The 18,300-nt window shown below is 43.0% G+C and overlaps 1 protein-coding gene across 6 annotated transcripts in view; it reads right to left on the reverse strand.

Moving 5' to 3' along the window:
• RPP21 (ribonuclease P/MRP subunit p21) overlaps nt 1-18,300 on the reverse strand; it is a 100,211-nt gene that overhangs the window by 13,030 nt on the left and 68,881 nt on the right. For 2 of the 6 annotated variants that reach the window (XM_058169118.1, XM_058169119.1), the window contains 4 exons: nt 13,944-14,020; nt 11,460-11,508; nt 9,739-9,839; nt 8,584-8,666 (listed from right to left, as the gene is read on the reverse strand). In XM_058169118.1, coding sequence (XP_058025101.1) covers nt 8,584-8,666; nt 9,739-9,839; nt 11,460-11,507 — 232 coding nt within the window. In that variant the 5' untranslated portion in view covers nt 11,508; nt 13,944-14,020. The other 4 variants (XM_058169121.1, XM_058169122.1, XM_058169120.1 and 1 more) reach the window with 4 other exon arrangements.

Consider the following 18,300-nt stretch of genomic DNA (forward strand, 5'->3'; position numbering starts at 1 on the left):
TGTTGTACCTTATTGATTCTTGATGAATGTATCTTTTCTTTTATGTACACTGAGACCATATGCACCAAGACAAATTCCTTGTGTGTCCAATCACACTTGGCCAATAAAAAATTCTATTCTATAAAAAAAAATCTATTCTACAACAGTCATACGGTCATAAGTGGAAAGAGATTGGTGATGGAAATGATGAGAAGATTAATAGTAGTGCAGATTTAGTAAATAGTTTGACAGTGTTGAAGGAATTATTTGTTTAGCAGAGTGATGGCCTTCGGGAAAAAACTGTTCTTGTGTCTAGTTGTTCTGGTGTGCAGTGCTCTATAGCGTCGTTTTGAGGGTAGTAGTTGAAACAGTTTATGTCCAGGATGCGTGGGTCTGTAAATATTTTCATGGCCCTCTTCTTGATTCGTGCAGTATACAGGTCCTCAATGGAAGGCAGGTTGGTAGCAATTATTTTTTCTGCAGTTCTAATTATCCTCTGAAGTCTGTGTCTTTCTTGTTGGGTTGCAGAACCGAACCAGACAGTTATAGAGGTGCAAATGATACTCAATAATTCCTCTGTAGAACTGAATCAGCAGCTCCTTGGGCAGTTTGAGCTTACTGAGTTGGCGCAGAAAGAACATTCTTTGTTGTCCTTTTTTGATGATGTTTTTGATGTTAGCTGTCCATTTTAGATCTTGCGATATGATAGAACCTAGAAATTTAAAGGTTTCTACTGTTGATACTGTGTTGTCTAGTATTGTGAGAGGTGGAAGTATGGAAGGGTTTCTCCTAAAGTCTACCACCATTTCTACGGTTTTGAATGTGTTCAGTTCCAGATTGTTTTGGTTGCACCACAAGGCTAGTCATTCGACCTCTCGTCTATATGCGGATTCGTCATTGTCTCGAATGAGACCAATCCCTGTTGTGTCATCTGCGAACTTCAGTAGCTTAACAGATGGATCGTTGGAGATGCAGTCATTGGTATACAGAGAGAAGAGAAGTGGGGAGAGCACACAGCCTTGGGGGGCCCCTGTGCTAATTGTACAGATATTTGATGTGATCTTGCTTAGCTTCACCTGCTGCTTCCTGTTTGTTAGGAAGCTTGTGATCCCATATTCTTCCTGGATATCCTTATCTATCCCCTTCAAGTGAATAAAATTGTTCCAAGTTTCTATGGCAGAAATAACATTGACAAAGGAACACCGTACAAAAACCTTTAGCAAATCAAAATATGCGACACCTCAGCCGTGGGAAAGGAGAGAAATAAAAGAATAATCCCACATTGGTTCTGTATGGCAGAAGAAGAGGCTGCAAAGGGAAACTGGCAGGCGTTCAAATACCTGACAAAAGTAGAATTCCAATAATTGTTTTTTTTTCCTGACCTTGAAGGATTCACAGTCTCATAGTTTTAAACTATGAGATACACTTTTATATATACACCTTTAGTACTTCCCCTAAGCAGAAAAGAAAGATAAATTGAGCTCACTTGTTAGAAAGCACAATGCAAGTACTGTACACGTGTTTTAAAACAAATTTACTTCCAGTTTCTGGTAATTTATCTGGTACACAAAAGTGACATGAGGCTGAAACTTTCTTTTGTCACCTTTTCACTAAGTTCTTCTGACAGGAACATCAGCGGTGCTTCAGATCTGAGGTGCACCTAGATAAAAGAGTGGCAGAAACTGAAGTCAGGACTGGCAGCATTGGAAAAGAGGCATTCTCTGGTCACAGAAGTGGAAAAGGGGCACATTCTTAGACAGCAGTGGTAGAATAGTGAAATACGTGTCAAATACATTTAACAAACAAATAAAAAAAACACAAATAAGCTACACTGAAGCAACTTTCAGGACCAGAGCGTGGGGGTGGGCTGTTCCTCTGTTTCTTTAGTTCCGGGGTATCAAACTCAATTTCATTGAGGGCTGCATCAGGGTTGTGTTTGAGTGGGCATAGCCAAGGTAGGCGTGGCCAACTCGACCTCACTCGTGTCGGGGGCACCTGTGGGGGGGCCTGAGTGCTCTGCCAGAGAAAATGGGCTCCTGAGCTCTGTTTTCAGCTGCGACAGCTTCCTGCAGCCCTCTGCCCGCCAAAAAGGGGCTCGGAAGGACCCGAATGAGGCCCTCCCGAGCTCCATTTTTGCTGGCAGAGGCACCGCAGGCCAGTCCTTCACTGTTTCCAGGGCAGCCCCGCAGGCCAGATCTAAGCACCCCTTGGGCCGGATCTGGCCCCCCCAGCCTTGAGTTTGACACCCCTGCTCTAGTTGTACAGCATATATATTTCTTTATTAAATTATGTATGGCTGCCCATCTCACCAGAAATGACTTCAGCATTGGACAGCAAAAAATATGAAAGACTTAACGTGTCAAAAATAGTCATATTAAAACTTAAAAAAAAACCCGCATAAAACACCCAAGGGATTAGATCAGCAAAGATGCCAAGTTTATCCTAAAATTAAGACCACCAACTCATTGAAGTTCTTCAAGTAGCAAGTTGAACTTTTGGAAAGTATAATTCCTCGACTTTCTCTTGTCCTGAATGTCATCTTGCTGGCTTCTTCCATCCAAGGCAGGTGATTCACTCCTGGGTTACAAAAATGAAACAATCCCAAGGCAGATGTCACTTCCCACTCTTTGCTCCTATTGACTGGGTGCCAGCTGTGATAGAGGCAAGACAGTTGCACGGACTGGAACTCGGGACTGTTGCCTTTCCCATTTGGGAGGCTTTGTGTGGCTCTTGTGCTGCACTGGAGGTCTGGCCTAAACATGGGACACAAGGAGAAGGTTTCACGATAAGTCTGTGGATGCCAGTTGCTAAATGGCTACCTGCCCTTCTCCTGCCCTAATGCTATGCAAATTGTCCCTTCTCTATCTCCTTCCTCCCAGTTCCAACTCTAATGATTTCCTGGCTAATCTAGAACAAGGAACCACAGATCCTGGATCCATCTAGGACTTGTTTACGGCAAAATTACGTTCTTTTGACAGGACTTTATGGATAATACAGGATGGCTGAATGGCATTTATGCTGACTAGAAATATTACAACTGTGATGCAGGAATAGCAATTCTGGTTCCTCATCTCATTTTCTTTTCTGTGGCTCAACCTCTCTCATCTGGAAGCACCCACACTTTGTCCTTAGTTTCATCCCTTTTAGCCAGTCTTCACATGTTTTATTTTAATCGACCCAGAACTTTATTCTTTGCTTAGCTACTCAACCAAGTTCAACGCTGTTCTGAGTATTTGGGATTCAAAATCAAACTAGCAAGAGAGAGAGAGGGAAGGAGGAGGGAGATAGGACAGATGTGGGGAAAAGTACTTAGGCCAATTTATCTCGAAGTAACAGTAACAGAGTTGGGAGGGACCTTGGAGGTCATCTAGTCCAACCCCCTGCTCACACAGACCTATACTAGGGGTTCGAACCGCCAACCTTTCTGATTGACAAGCTCAGCGTCTTAGCCACTGAGCCACTTAAGGAGCCGCCACTTCACTTCACGGACAATGGTCTCTATCTCTAGAGCAGGGTGGAGAACCGTGGCCTTTTTAGGACTTGCTGGCTTAGGAATTCTGGGAGTTGAAGTCCACAAGTCATAGAAGGGCCATGGTTCCCCACCCCTGCTCTAGAGGTTCAAACATCACATCATCACATCTCTTGGCCGTTTTCCTATAATCCAGTTTCAAGATCTTCTAATGCTGTCTCTTACAAATATCAGTGTTCCTGAATGTTCATAATTAGCCACACAATCACCTCAGCTATCGTGCGTTTATTGTTGTTATGGTCCTTCAAACCAACTGTGGTTGCGTGGACCCTTTTTTCTTGGCAACGTTTTTGCCAAGTACCTTCTTCCTGGGGCTGAGAGAGAGAGGGAAGGTCTGGCCCAAAATCACCCAGGTGGTTTCCATGCCTAAAGTGGGACTAGATATCCCCCATTCTTGTCTAAGCCTATTACTTTGGCTCACAACAGCTCATTTAGTGACCATTCAAATTTACAATGGCACTGAAAAATGTGACTTATGCCTGAGATATATACTAAAGATATAAAATATTTGATTGTGAACATTACTACAGCAGCTAGGATTGTGTTTGCTAAAAATTGGAAAAATGAGAAGTTACCTTCGCAAGATGAAATAATTAGAAAAATGATGGAATGTGCAGAGATGAGTAAGTTAACATTTGAAATTAGAGAGCAAGAAGATAAGCAATATTATAAAATATGGGATTTGTTTTACAAGTGGTTAGATGGAAAGATATGTTAAAAAAGATAAATATAAGATATATGTATGAAAGAGATGTTTATTCTGTGAATGCACAGGAAGATATGTTAACACCCATGCAGCAAGTTGTAATGAAATTGATTTGATGAGTTTTCGTTTTTATGTTTAAAATAAAAATGTGACTTATGGCCGTTTTTCATAATTACGACCTTTGCAGCATCCCCTTGTTCATGTGATCAAAATGTGGACACATAGCAACTGGTTCATCTTTATGACGGTTGCAGTGTCCCGGGGTCATGTGATCCCCTTTTGCAACCTTGTGACAAGCAAAGTCAATGGGGAAACTAGATTCATTTAACAACCAGGTTACTAACTTACGAAGTGCAGTGATTCACTTAGAAACTGGGCCAAGAAAAGTCTTAAAATGGGGCAAAACTCACTTAACAACAGAAATTTTGGGCTCAATGGTGGTTGTAAGTCGAGGACTATCTGTACTGTATAGTAAACTGGCTCTCTTTCTCCATTTCTACCCTTCAGCAAATAAAATTCAATATAGTTAGCAAACATAGTTGACAGAGAACAGCGTAATCTTAATCGACAGTAGGAATGGGCCCCTTAAGATCAAGCTGCATGTCCTCCCTAAACTTATTTTCTGAATTCCTTCCACACTTTTTTGTGTGAGTCACTGCTGACTCATTGCGACCAGACAAGATCTTGCAGTTCTCTCCTGACAAGGTTTTTTCAGAAGTAGTTTCCCCTTGTTTTCTTCTTCTTCCAAGGGCTGAGAGAATGACCGGCCCAAGGACATCCTGCTGGCTTTGGGCCTAAGACCGGACTGGAGATCAGAGTTTCCCCCCTTAATGTGCCTTAACCACGATACCAAACTGTTTTTCCCCTCCCCTTCCAGGCCTAGTTGCTGAAAATCAACAAGGAAAATAAATAGGTCCTAAAATAAATTTCCCACAAAGAGAGGAACACTCTGATGCTCCACCAAATATAGGATAAATTTTAAAAAGGCCTTCCCTCTATCAAATTTGCCTCAAATTTGTGGTCACCACAACCCTTGCTGTTGCAACAATATGGTGGGTTTAGCTCAGGGGTGAAATGTAAAATTTGTTACTACTGGTTCATTGGGCATGGCTTGGTGGGTGGAGGCAACTCAGCTGGGATCGCCAGAGGAGCCTTTTAAAAGCTTTTTTTTTACAACCTCTTTGGCTGAAGAGGTTGTAGAAAAAAGGCTTTTAAAGGGTTCTGACGATCCCAGCTGAGCCACGCAATCATCAGAGGCCTTTTAAAAAAACTTTTAAAAGCATTTTTTCGGCCGAAGAAAAAATGCTTTTAAAAGTAAAAAAAAACAAAAACCCACTGATGATCAGGCGGCTCAGCTGGGGCGGGGAGGCAGGGATTTTTGCTACCAGTTCTCCGAACCACCCGCCACCATCGCTACCGGATCAGGTGATCCGGTCCAAACTGGGAGCATTTCACCCCTGGTTTAGCTGTGAGGCAACTAAGGTTGCTCAAAAGCAGGGGTGTCAAACTGGGTTCTTTTCGAGGGACAAATCAGCATTGCAGTTCTCTTCCACGGGCCAGCTGGGGGGGTGAGATGGGCTAGACGCTTTCTGCAGCACACTGCTGGCCAAAAAAGAGCACTGGGAGGGGCTCATGTGCCCCCCCACCCCCCGTGCCCCATTTTCGGCCTGGACGGCCTCCTGCAGCATTCTGCTGGCATTTTGGCTGCCAGAGGCACCACAAGCTGGTCCTTTGCTATTTCCCGGCCGGCCCTGTGGGCCAGATTTAAGCACCTGCAGCTGGATCTAGCCCATGGGCCTTGAGTTTGACACCCCTGCTCAAGAGGGACCTTCAGGCACAAAGCAAATGTGACCTTTTCCTCCGTTCCTAGCAGCTCTTCTCTCTCAGAGACTTCCCAGCATTGGTTTACCTTTGGTGCCTGCACCGGCTGGCGTTTGGTTCTCCAGCAATGCCTCAGGCTGCTCCGACCACAACTTGTAGTCAGGGATACTGAGGAAACGCTTGCTTAGGACACAGTTCAGGCACTGCACAACAGTCCCACGTTGATGACGGCGCTCTGGTTGGAAACATGGAAGAACGAATCATGTAAAAGGGGCCTGGAACAGAAGACTCTGTCCTCCCTTCCCACTTAGTGACCGTTCGAAGTTACCACGGCACTGAAAAAAGTGCCTTATGACCATTTTTCACACTTACGACCATTGGAGTGACCCCATGGTCATGTGATCAAAATTCAGACATTTGGCAACTGGCATGTATTTTTTGACGTGGGTCCCAGGGTTATGTGATCACCTTGTGCCGTCTGCCAACCAGTCAATGGGGGAGCCAGATTCACTGAACAATCCTGTTAACTAACTCTTAAATCCTCATGAGCAGAGGTCTCCAACCTTGGCAACTTTAAGCCTGGAGGACTTCAACTCCCAGAATCCCCCAGCCAGCAAAGCTTCTGGGAGTTGAAGTCCTCCAGGCTTAAAGTTGCCAAGGTTGGAGACCCCTGCTCATGATTACGACTCAGTCCAAGCCTGCCGTTGCTGGTCGCCGCTGATTGGCTAAGACGCGAGCAGCCAAACTGCGGGAAATCACAGCCCCCCTATTGATTTAGCAAAGTTGCCTTGTTCTGTTAGCTATTGTTGGTTAGCAATAAACATATTGTGTTTACTCAGCCTAGCCTCAGACTCTTCTTGCCCGGATCTCCATACAGAGCACTAATAACTGCAGTAATTTCAGCATTTCAGAGGGAGGGCAGGTAGCCTTCAACTTATAACCATTCATTTAGTGACTGTTCAAAGTTATAACAGGACTGAAAAGAGCGACATTTTCATGCTTACAATCATTGCAGGAGCCCCACGGTAACATGATCAAAATTTGGCTACTGGGCAATAAGTCTCCCAGGGTCATGTGATCCCCTTTTGTGACCGTCTGACGAGCAAAATCTTTGGGGAAGCCAGATTCATTTAACAATCGTGTTACTAATTTAACTATTGAAGTGAATCACTTAACAACTGTGGGAAGAAAGGTCATAAAATGGGGCAAAACTCACAACTGCCTTAGCAAGAGAAATTTTGGGCTCATTTGTAGTCGTAAGTCAAGGAGTACCTGCAACTAAATAACTAGCCAAGCTCCCTAACTTTCCTTGGCAACTTCATTTCATGGATTCTACATCAAAAAGACCGTTAGAACAGGCACGTACAATCCGCAGCCTATGGGCCCCAAGCGGCCCTGGGTAGCAAATACAGTGACCCCCATAAGATCGTAAACTTTTAACATTATATGTAATTTATAAACATTAAGTATATAATATATTTTATATGCAGCCCAAGACAATCCCTCATGCCTCAATGAGGCTCAGACTGTTGTGGTCTGCTAGCAGCCTGCAGAGCTGGCAATGGAATCAAACAGCGATGAGGCTGAGGAAGAACATGGGCCAGTCCTGGAGGCTGCGGAAGGCCCGGATGAGGGCTCTGCATCAGAGGCTGAAGTGGGGCCAGGGCCATCGGGGAGTGAGGTGCGGACTCCAGAGACTGACAGTAGTGAGGCAGAGGAACAGGAGCCTGTTCCTAATGCACACATGAGAAGAGCTGCCAGAACAGAAGAGCAGCTCAAGCAAAGAGGACAACTCAGGAATAGGGCCAAGAGATCATTAGCCCCTCCCATAAGGCTTAAAAGACCAGCAATGGCGTTTGGGCTCTTTGCCGGAAAACAACATTGATAGCTTTGTCTTGTTGCATTTGTTTTGTACTGGTGTCTTCCGAACTTTTGCCAAGAAAGGCCTTCGGCAGTTTGCCTAATTGGACCAAGATTGGTGATAAAATTGAGGAATTGCGTTGGGAGGAATTTGCTTTAATTTAGTTGGACTACGCTGAGAATGAGTTAATTCTCAGCTGTTCTAATAAAGCTCGTTTGTTTTTTACACTGACTGAGTTTCCTACTACCTACTTGGCCAGGGTCACAACACAGACAAGCTGAAAGGTTGGACACGCGTGGCTTAGAAACAGAATGTGAACAATTTATTGCAGGTATCAAGTAAGGGCTGTAAAAATGAGAAAAGCTAAGGAAATAAAAAAGATGCTTTCAAGACATGCAAAAATGGGAAGGTTTTCCAGCCACCACCTTTGTCAGCATTATAACACTGCCATGTTGAAATGCGAGGGCCACAGGAGAAGACGTGGCTTTGTGGCCACTGGGTGAAAAGAAAGAAATCGAACTGGGAAATGCAGGTCGTTCCTCCCCCCATCCCCAGAGTCCCTCTTCTGCACCTCAACCCTAGCATCCATTTACCCCAAGAGGAAGGGGCGAAAACATATCAGATTCTAGAACAAGAATAACATCCAGGCAGCACTGCAAAAGAGGAGGAGAAGAATGTAATACTGACTTCTTTGACGAACAGTTGAGCTGACTCCAGGAATGAGAAGAGAGAAGCAGGATTTGCAGATGGTTCTTTTTACGGAAGGGTCCCTGCACACAAAATCAGGTGATCAATGAATTTGCAGCACTCAACTACCCTTGTTCATTATCTATACCAGCTTTGCTGGTTGAGGAATTCTGGGAATTGAAGTCCACAAGTTTTCAAGTTGCCAAGGTTGGAGACCCCTGAGCTATACTATTTATAGCCAACCACACACTGACAGGGTGTTCATAACAAACTAAGATATAATGTGGTTTTGGTTAGGGAAGAATCTAGTTTTTGCCTTAATGGGATATGTGAGTATCCTCGTGACTCGGTGCAATACATGAACCTAGCCAAATGTAACATCTTGATTAGCAAAGTTGTGCTATAATGAGAGGTATGAACAGAATCGCTGAGTTCATGGCCAAAGTGAGATAGCAACCAAAAACCACCCAGCTCTTCTAAACCATTGTTTGCCAACCTCATCAATTTTAAGAGATATGGAGTTCATATCTCTTAACTCTGCAGGCTAGGGAACTCTGGGAGTTGAAGTCCAAACACCCTAAAGTTGCCAGGTTGGGAAATACCAAGCTCAGTCTGATCAATTTCAGTTTTGACCCATAATGCCAAATTTAGAAAACAGTAAAAGAAGAGAGTCAAAAGAAGAGGAATTTAGAAAAGGTTAATTAGGAGAAAGTGATGTGATTTCTATATTGGAGCAGTTAAGAGCAAAAACTGTATCAGATGCCAAAAGTTCATTGAAATCTCAAGGCAGCCATGAATTAATCTGTATGATAGTAGTAAAACTGGCATTTTTTTGGTTGGGAATTATGAAGTTCAAACAAACCTTAGCTCTATTTATTGAAGTCTCATCAACTCCAGTCTCACTCCTAAATATGGATGCACTGTTAACAATTACAAAATTATTCCCCATAAAGAACACGAGAATAAATAAAGCATTAATAATCCATGTCAGATTACAAGTAGATTTTTAAGAAAAAAAAATGGGCAACAGGGAGAAAATAGGTTTAAAAATGGGAAGAAAAAAATGTTACATTTATTGCTGGACTGGAAACAGTATCTTTACCCTAGAATTTATACCCTGCTTGTAATCGCCTCCCACAAATGATGGCTACTCACTGTCTCAAGACGAGCCGCCGGCTGATGTTGTTTTGGGTGTGACAGTAGAAACGAGCCAACTCTTGATTATTTGGGTTTTGGGCGAGCACACAATGCGCTGCCTGTTTAAGAAAGAGAAACATTCTTATCACCTCCCAGATATTCAGGTTAAAGGCATCCTACGCAGTCCAGTTGCCTCATAACAAAGGGATCTTACAGAGAATCATCTTGATCCTATTAAGGCCTTGGTTGTAAAACATATAAAGAATCGTAGCGCATCTTAAAAGCATAAAAGCATTTTTCCGAGTATAAGACGCACCTTAGTTTTTGGGGAGGAAAATAAGAAAAAAGCTGATTGGCAGGTGGATCGGCCTCCCGGAATACTCCCAGATGTTCCCAGAGGTGAATTTTAGCAACAGGTTCCTTGGTTGTGAGCTCTGTGCCTTGCTTTTTTTTCTGCCTCTGAAACTCCATTTCAGAAAAAACTTTTTTCTGCCTCTGAAAGCCTCCAAAACAACTTCAGAAAAAAAGCCTCTGAAGCTCTGTTTGGGGGCTTCTTTTCTGAAGCTTCTTTCAGCCTCTGAAACCTCCATTTGAGAAGCTGGGTGGGGCTACATTCGGAGTATAAGACGCACCCAAATATTCAGCCTCTTTTTTGGGGGAAAAAGGTATGTCTTATACTCCAAAAATTATGGTACATCAATTTTCTTGGGTCACATGTCAGAGCTCGAGTAGCATAATGTGATCACTAAAGTAGGTGTCTTATTTTAGTACAAGACATTGATTGGCCAGATCCTGAAAGATGGTGTCTTTGTGAGAAATTCTTCATTGATTCTCACTACTTGGGCATGAGGATCATCCTTGGTGATTCCCACTTTGGGAAGGGTGACATTCATTATTTCCCCATTATAACTTTTGGATTGTGGGCAATCTTCCTTGAAAGTCAAATGAGCCCCCTAGTTGATTGCTTTCCAAAGTAAGTCAGGATGAGGTACTTCCTTTTGGTGATTGCTTATAGGGCTAATCTGGATCTTACAAGAATGCCCTGGTTTATTGGCTGAAAAATTCTGGGAGTTGGAAGTCCACACATCTTCAAGGATCATTATGTGAAAACAGGATCAAATTTGTCATGGGATGGGAGAAGGGACAAGTTGAAAAACAAATTTAGGATTGTGAAGAATCCAGAAGAAGAAAAATCCCACTACAATCCTGTAGAATTCTGCCAACTCCTCCATTCTTAACCCCTCCTCCCTCTTGGTCATGTGACCAAGCCTGATATATATTCAGCCCACTCTGTGGTTCCTAATTCACATATATAGCATTCAGCAGGAACACATAAAGACCCAAGCAACCAATGCACAATTAGTTACATGCCCTGATTTAACTCTGGGGAGAATATGCACACATACAGTACAAAGACATGTAAATGTACCATGTTCCAAGAGTAGGAACATGGATATGCACATATACATAAGCAATACAGGAAAAAAATAGATGCCTCCTATATAGGAGCTGTTGGGAAAGGGGTTGAAAAAAATTCCAGAAACCGTGCTGTGCATGCTATTTCTGCATTGCTTTTAAAGGACTTGTCTTTCTGACTGTACCCAAGGGAAAAACATGAATTTCACATGCATTTGTGAGCAAATTGGAAACTGAGGCATAGCTAAGGGTCATTTCCCATTAAAACCCCCATTTTAAACAGCCTAGTGAAATTAATTCCTATGCCGGGAAATTTTTCTCACCTGATAGAGGAAATTCAGTCTCTGAAAGGCTTCTTTGTCCTTTATCATGCTGGTTAAACAATGAAGTGATAAAGATATCTTAAATTATTTAAGTGACAAAACAACTGACAGCATGCAAAAAAAGGGCTATGAACAACAGTAATTTTTTTTAAAAAAGTTTTGCTTATATGGATTGGATTCTTAGAGTTCGAGGGATATCATAATATCAGAGGCCCTGATTTTTCTGATATAATAAAACTTCAGATAACCATTAAGTGGTCAAAGGATTCCAAGTGCCAAACATTTCAAAGCTTTCTAAATGCTGCCATGTGGCTATCTGGATTTGGCGATTTTATTTCTGAGATTTATCCCCATTTTAATCCTTAACAGACTCTATGCAATTACAGAATATAATACAAATAAGGCAATAGTAACAAATACAAAATTATATTAATAATACACATTATAGTAATTCATTTTGGTGTCATTGATCACAAAGTCCTTTGAGATAAGTCCAAATTTTACTAGCTTCCATAAGAGAAGGGGTCAGTCTTGTCTCAAACTCTCCTTTAGGAGGGGAGCCCGATAGATAGATAGATAGATAGATAGATAGATAGATAGATAGATAGATAGATAGATAGATAGACAGACAGACAGACAGACAGACAGACAGATACAGACACCCAGTGCTCTTCAACATTTTCATAAAAGATCTAGATGACAGGATAGAAGAGCAACTCATCAGGTTTGTGGATGACACAAAGCTGGAAGGAATTGTTAACACTCTGGAAGATACATTCAAAATTCAGAAGTATCTTGCCAGACTTCAGCATTGGACCCCATCCAACAAGATGCAGTTCAGTGGTGAGAAAAAGAAGTCCCTGCACTTAGGCAGGAAAAACCAAATGCACAGGAATAGAATAGGCAATGCATGACTCAACAATAGTGCCTGCGAAAAGGATCTAGCTGCCCTGGTGGACCATCTCTAAAATATGAACCACTAGTGTCCTGCAGCTATCAAAAGAGCCAATGCAGTCCTAGGGCTGCATCAAAAGAAGGATAGCATCAAGATCACAAGCAGTGATACTAACGCTTTATTCTGCACTAATGTGGCCACATTGCATCCAATTCTGGTTACCACAATGCAAAAAAGATGCTAAGGCCCTAGAAAGAACGCAGAGAAGAGCAGCAAGGATGACAATGGAGGCTAAACCGTATGAAGCACACACCTGAGGAACATGGTATGTTTAGCTTAATGAAAAGAAGGCTTAGGGGTAATATGATAGCCGTCTTTCAATACTTGAAGCACTGTTCACAGGGAAGACGGGGTCGATTTATTCTCCAAAGCATCCAAGGACAGGACAAAAGGCAATGGGTAGAAGCTTGTCAGAGAGAGATCCAACTTGGAACTAAGGAGAAATTTCCTGACAATGAGAATAATTAGTGGCATAGCTTGCCTCCTGGAGTTGTGGGTGTTGTGTGAGACTCCTGCCTTGGGGGAAGAGGGTTGGACTAGAAGACCGCCAAGGTCCCTTCCAGCCCTATGATTCTATGATTGATTGATAAATCTGTTTGGAAAAATCTTAGCCTTTTGGTACCATGCACGGCAGTGATCCCAACCTTTCCAGCTCTATGCACTAGTGGTAGTGGTGGCAACAGGGGTGGCAGCAGTGGGGTGGGGTAGGGGGAGAGAGATGATTCTGTGCAAGTGGCGTGCACGAAGCTCCATTTGTGCAAATGTAGCTTTGCCTGCTTGCCAGCCACTTGTGCAGGCCAGTTCCTACCAGGCTGGGACCTGGTTCTAGGCTGTGGCCCAGGTGGGTTGGGGACCCCTGATGTAGAGCTTTAAAGGTAGCACTAGCACTTCAAACTGCACTTTGAAAGGTATTTCTAACAAGTGCAACACCTCCAGCAATGTTATACATGTCAGAAACATGAGTGACTCACTCACCCAACATCACCGACTTTAAGATGTGTGGATTTCAACTCCCACAATTGCTCCAGCCAGCATGAGAAAAATCACATCGCTTTGTTTCTCTCACTTCCCCCTTCCCTAGATTTGGAATAGGAAAATTAAAGGATGCTACATTGCCCCCCCCCAACAAATTGTTACAATCCATTAATTCCATTAATTTTGGAGGGAGATAGCAGGATAAAGATAAAATAAAATAGAGATGTTGCTACAAAGGGATCTCCTAAAGCAGGGGTCTCCAACCTTGGTCCCTTTAAGACTTGTGGACTTCAACTCCCAGAGTCCCTCAGCCAGCAAAGCTGGCTGAGGAACTCTGGGAGTTGAAGTCCACAAGTCTTAAAGGCACCAAGGTTGAGACCTATCTAAAGGATCTTAGATGTGCAAGAACATTTTGGCGCCCACCTGTAGACTTTTTTTCACAATACTGTTTTGACCCTTCTTATCTATATTTTCATCCATCCCATATGTAAGGTGCAATTTCATGGGTAGCAAAAGGCTACGAATTCACGACCATTCCATTTCCATTCACTCACCTGTGTGATCTGGAGACTAGCTTCCTTCTTCTTTTTTCTTGCTCAAGTGCACTCTTTTAGTAGGCAGAGGATGAACTCTTGATGGTGGAAAGAGAAAGGAGCCTGATTAGTTACAGAAACAAAACAAAGCAAAACCCTATTAAGGAAACCTGCATACTCCATAAAATATATAAAGAAAGCCGACAGGATTCAAGGCTACTATTAATATTCTTTTCTTGGGCTTAGCCTTTGATGACCCACATCCGCCTTTACCCTTCTCGGCTGAAGCTCAGGCGCCGCGATTGCACTGATTAAAACACAGTAAAACCGGCTTCCTAATTCCGCGCAAAGAGCCTCTCCGAGTCCGTCGCTCTTAGCAAAACGAAGCTAACCGCAGTGCATTTTTCTTTCCCGGCTTCGTGGCACAAAGGCTTCTGGGAAATGTAGTGCCTTTTTTCATTCCATTGAATTGAACTACAACAGGCAGGTAAGCGTTCGGGCTCGAAACGAAAAAAGGGCTTTGGGTACCGGCGTAGTTGCGCATGCCCCGTAGTTTTCCTTGTAGGGAAAACGTGTTCCGCTAACTTAACGCAAAAGGCCAGAAAAGGGAATCGATTAAAAAAACAAAGCAAAACAAAAATCCCTCGGATCTTTCTGTTTCGGCTCTGAATTTTGCAGGGCACAGCGCCCTCTTCCGCACGAATTAAGAAACTCGAATGCATTAATTAATTAATGACTATTTCAGCTTCAACCACAACAATACAAGAGCAAATAATAGATACAAACTCAAGGTAAAGCGCTCCAAACTCGATTGCAGAAAATATGACTTCAGTAACAGATTGGACTTCAGAAATGCCTGGAATGCACTACCTGATTCTTGTGGTTTCTTCCGCAAACCCCCAAAACTTTAAACTTAAACTGTCTACTATTGACCTCACCCCATTCCTAAGAGGTCTGTAAGTGGGGTGCATAAGTGCACCTGCAAGCCTACCATCCCTGTCCTAATATTTCTTTTGATTTACTCTTTTCAGGTATCCAAATTATGTTTATACTTTTACCTGTTATCTTATATATGTTTGACAAATAAATAAAAAAATCTGACTCGTGCGAGGGTGCCTTTTAGTCAGCGTTGACGCCTGGTGACAATCGGGAGAAGTCCCTCCAGATTTCTTAAACAAGGTTTAGAATAGAATAGAATAGAATAGAATTTTATTGGCCAAGTGTGATTGGACACACAAGGAATTTGTCTTGGTGCATATGCGCTCAGTGTACATAAAAGAAAAGATACGTTCATCAAGGTACAACATTTACAACACAATTGATGGTCAATATATCAATATAAATCATAAGGATTGCCAGCAACAAGTTATAGCCATACAGTCATAAGTGGAAAGAGATTGGTGATGGGAACTATGAAACAATTAATAGTAGTGCAGATTCAGTAAATAGTCTGACAGTGTTGAGGGAATTATTTGTTTAGCAGAGTGATGGCCTTCGGGAAAAAACTGTTCTTGTGTCTAGTTGTTCTGGTGTGCAGTGCTCTATAGCGTCGTTTTGAGGGTAGGAGTTGAAACAATTTATGTCCAGGATGCGAGGGATCTGCAAATATTTTCACGGCCCTCTTCTTGATTCGTGCAGTATACAGGTCCTCAATGGAAGGCAAGTTGGTAGCAATTATTTTTTCTGCAGTTCTAATTATCCTCTGAAGTCTGTGTTTTTCTTGCTGGGTTGCAGAACCGAACCAGACAGTTATAGAGGTGCAAATGACAGAGTTTGTCCTGTCTGGTTTGGAAGAGCTACTGCTTCGGAGAGGAAGGCGGTGGCTGAGAGCGGTGAGGATGGCAGAAAAGATCATTGGTAGATAGAGAAGCGAGCACTCCACAAAGCCAGAACTTCAAATGCTGCAACAATGATACCCACATATGTCTACCTGACATGTGGCAGAACATTTCGTGCCCGTATAGGCCTTACCAGTCACCTGTGGACACATCGTGGACAGCCCCATAACTTGTTAGATGTCAAGGTCCTCTTCGAACATGATGGATGAACATCATCCAGGATGTAGCATAAAAGCGATGCTTGAGCAGAGTCTGAAGGATTATCTGGGATGCTACACATCCTCTTCACGACCTGTTTTGTTCCATATAGTATCAACCTTGTGAACTCTCAAGCTTCCTCTTTCTGTTCAAGTGATTAATGGTCTGTAGAGATTCCGTCATCCAGATCATGGTTATCCCAAAGGTGCTTTTTCAGGAGACAGCTGGACTTTCTTGTTTTTTCTTTTGAAGACATTTCACTTCTCATCCAAGAAGCTTCTTCGGCTCTGACTGGATGGTGGGGAATGGGATTTATATTCCTTGCAGACAGCTGGACATCTGCATCCTTTTAGAGCAGCGGTTCTCAACCTGTGGGTCGCGACCCCGTTGGGGGTCGAATGACGATTTGCCAGGGGTTGCCTAAGACCATCGGAAATATGGGAAGTATACTTGCAAGTCAAAGAATTCGGCTTCAGGCGTGATGAATTAAAAAAGAGAGAAATCTTTGCTCTGATATCTCCCTTTCAAGCCAGCTGCAATCACTCCCAATCGCTAGCCTAATCTGGCTTCAGGCGCCATAAACTTAATAGGGGAGGAGTCTCCGCTTTAATGCCTCCATCCTCAAGGCAATCACAAGCAGTTCAGATCGCTAGCCAATACGGCTTCAGGCGCGATAAATTAAAAAAACCAGTTTGCTGCTTTCCCCCCCTTCTGCGGCTGCTGAGGCGCGCTGAGATCGCTGCCTAAAAAAAATAATTTTACGGTTGGGGTCGCCACATCGTGGGGAATTGTATTAAAGGGGTCGCAGCACTATAAAGTTTGAGAACCACTGTTTTAGAGGGTTGTTGAAGCACTTGGAGGTTTATCTGTGTCCTCAGGGTCACCTGAGTAAGTGCAAATGGTTCCTGTAGTCTGCAGTTTTTTCCCCTCTGGAAATCCATTCGTACTCCCACACCATTCAAGGGTGTTCATCCCAAAATGGATAGCTAAAAGTCTGTAGAGATTCTCAGTCATCCAGGTCATGGTCGTCCCAAAAGTCCCAAACCTAAACACACAAGATAACTTATGTAAAGAGTTTATAAAAATCAATGTATCTGCTGTTGACCTGGCTGATGCTAAATATTAATATCACAGGAGGAGATCCAACTGAGTATATATATCTTGTCTGAAGACATGCCAAAGCTACATTGATCAGGTACCAGTTTCTCTCACCAGTAAGCCAACAGTTCTTTGCTGAAGGCAAAGTCAAGAGTTTGGGCTCTGCAGGATCCAATCTGACTTGGTCACCGAGACCAGAGTTTTAGTTTTCCAAGCTTTTGGATTCATGCTGGAGCCAGTGGTGGGATTCAACCGATGTAACAACCGGTTCGCTCTGCGTGTGCGCAGTGGGTTTGAAAACACTAGCATTGAGGGGAGAGTGCCGTGTAGAAATGGGAGCATACAGAAACACCACTTCCTTCTCCCTCTCCATCTCCGTTGCTGGACGATCCTGTGCGAAGAAGGGGGGTAGCAGAAAGGGAAAGAGTGCGAGATTGCTGCTTCTGGGACCAGGGGACCTGGGACACGTCTGGGTCCAGCTCAACCAGCTTCTCTTCCTTTCACAACCAGCTTTTTTGGGCCATTATCAGGCTGTTTTTTGGGCCATTTTTGGTCCAAAAATGGCCTGAAAACGGCCCCAAAACAGCCCATTTTTGGCCATTTTCAGGCCTTTTTGGGGGCTTTTTTTTGGTCAGCCAGTGGTCCGATTTGCCAGTTCTCCAGTCCAAACTGGCAGCAGCCCACCTCTGCACTTATCATTATCATTGTTAATGTTAATGAAGGGAAACAGTAATAAGGCTATAATAAATAATACTAGAATGTAACATACAGGTATACTAGAATTAGTAGAAACTTGTTATTCTGTACCCATTAGGTTCCTGTAACACATATATAGCCTTTGTATTTGTATAACACACATGTATTGTGCCTTTGTATCTGTAACACAAATATGCCTTTGTATTTGCATCACATATATTATGCCTTTATATTTGTATCTCCTGTAACAAACATATTCTGTTATTAGGCCTCTGTAATGTATCTGGTATTTGTCAAACATATGTCCCTGCCATTTGATCTGAACCCATATCAATCTTCTTCCTGTTTTTCTTGTGCTGTCTAAGAGCATGGTACGTATCTCAGTTGAAACTGCAGACATCATTCCGGGATAATTTACCCTTCACCTTTGATCTGTGTAAACTCATTCCTTGCAGAATCAGGGGGCCAAATGAGCAATTGGGAGAACAAAGGAATGCTCAAGGAAGAGATAATGCTAATTGGGAGGCTTCTATTCCTTTGCAGGGCAA

This window comes from Ahaetulla prasina, chromosome 2 (genome assembly GCF_028640845.1).
Source record: "Ahaetulla prasina isolate Xishuangbanna chromosome 2, ASM2864084v1, whole genome shotgun sequence".
Classification (NCBI taxonomy): domain Eukaryota; kingdom Metazoa; phylum Chordata; class Lepidosauria; order Squamata; family Colubridae; genus Ahaetulla; species Ahaetulla prasina.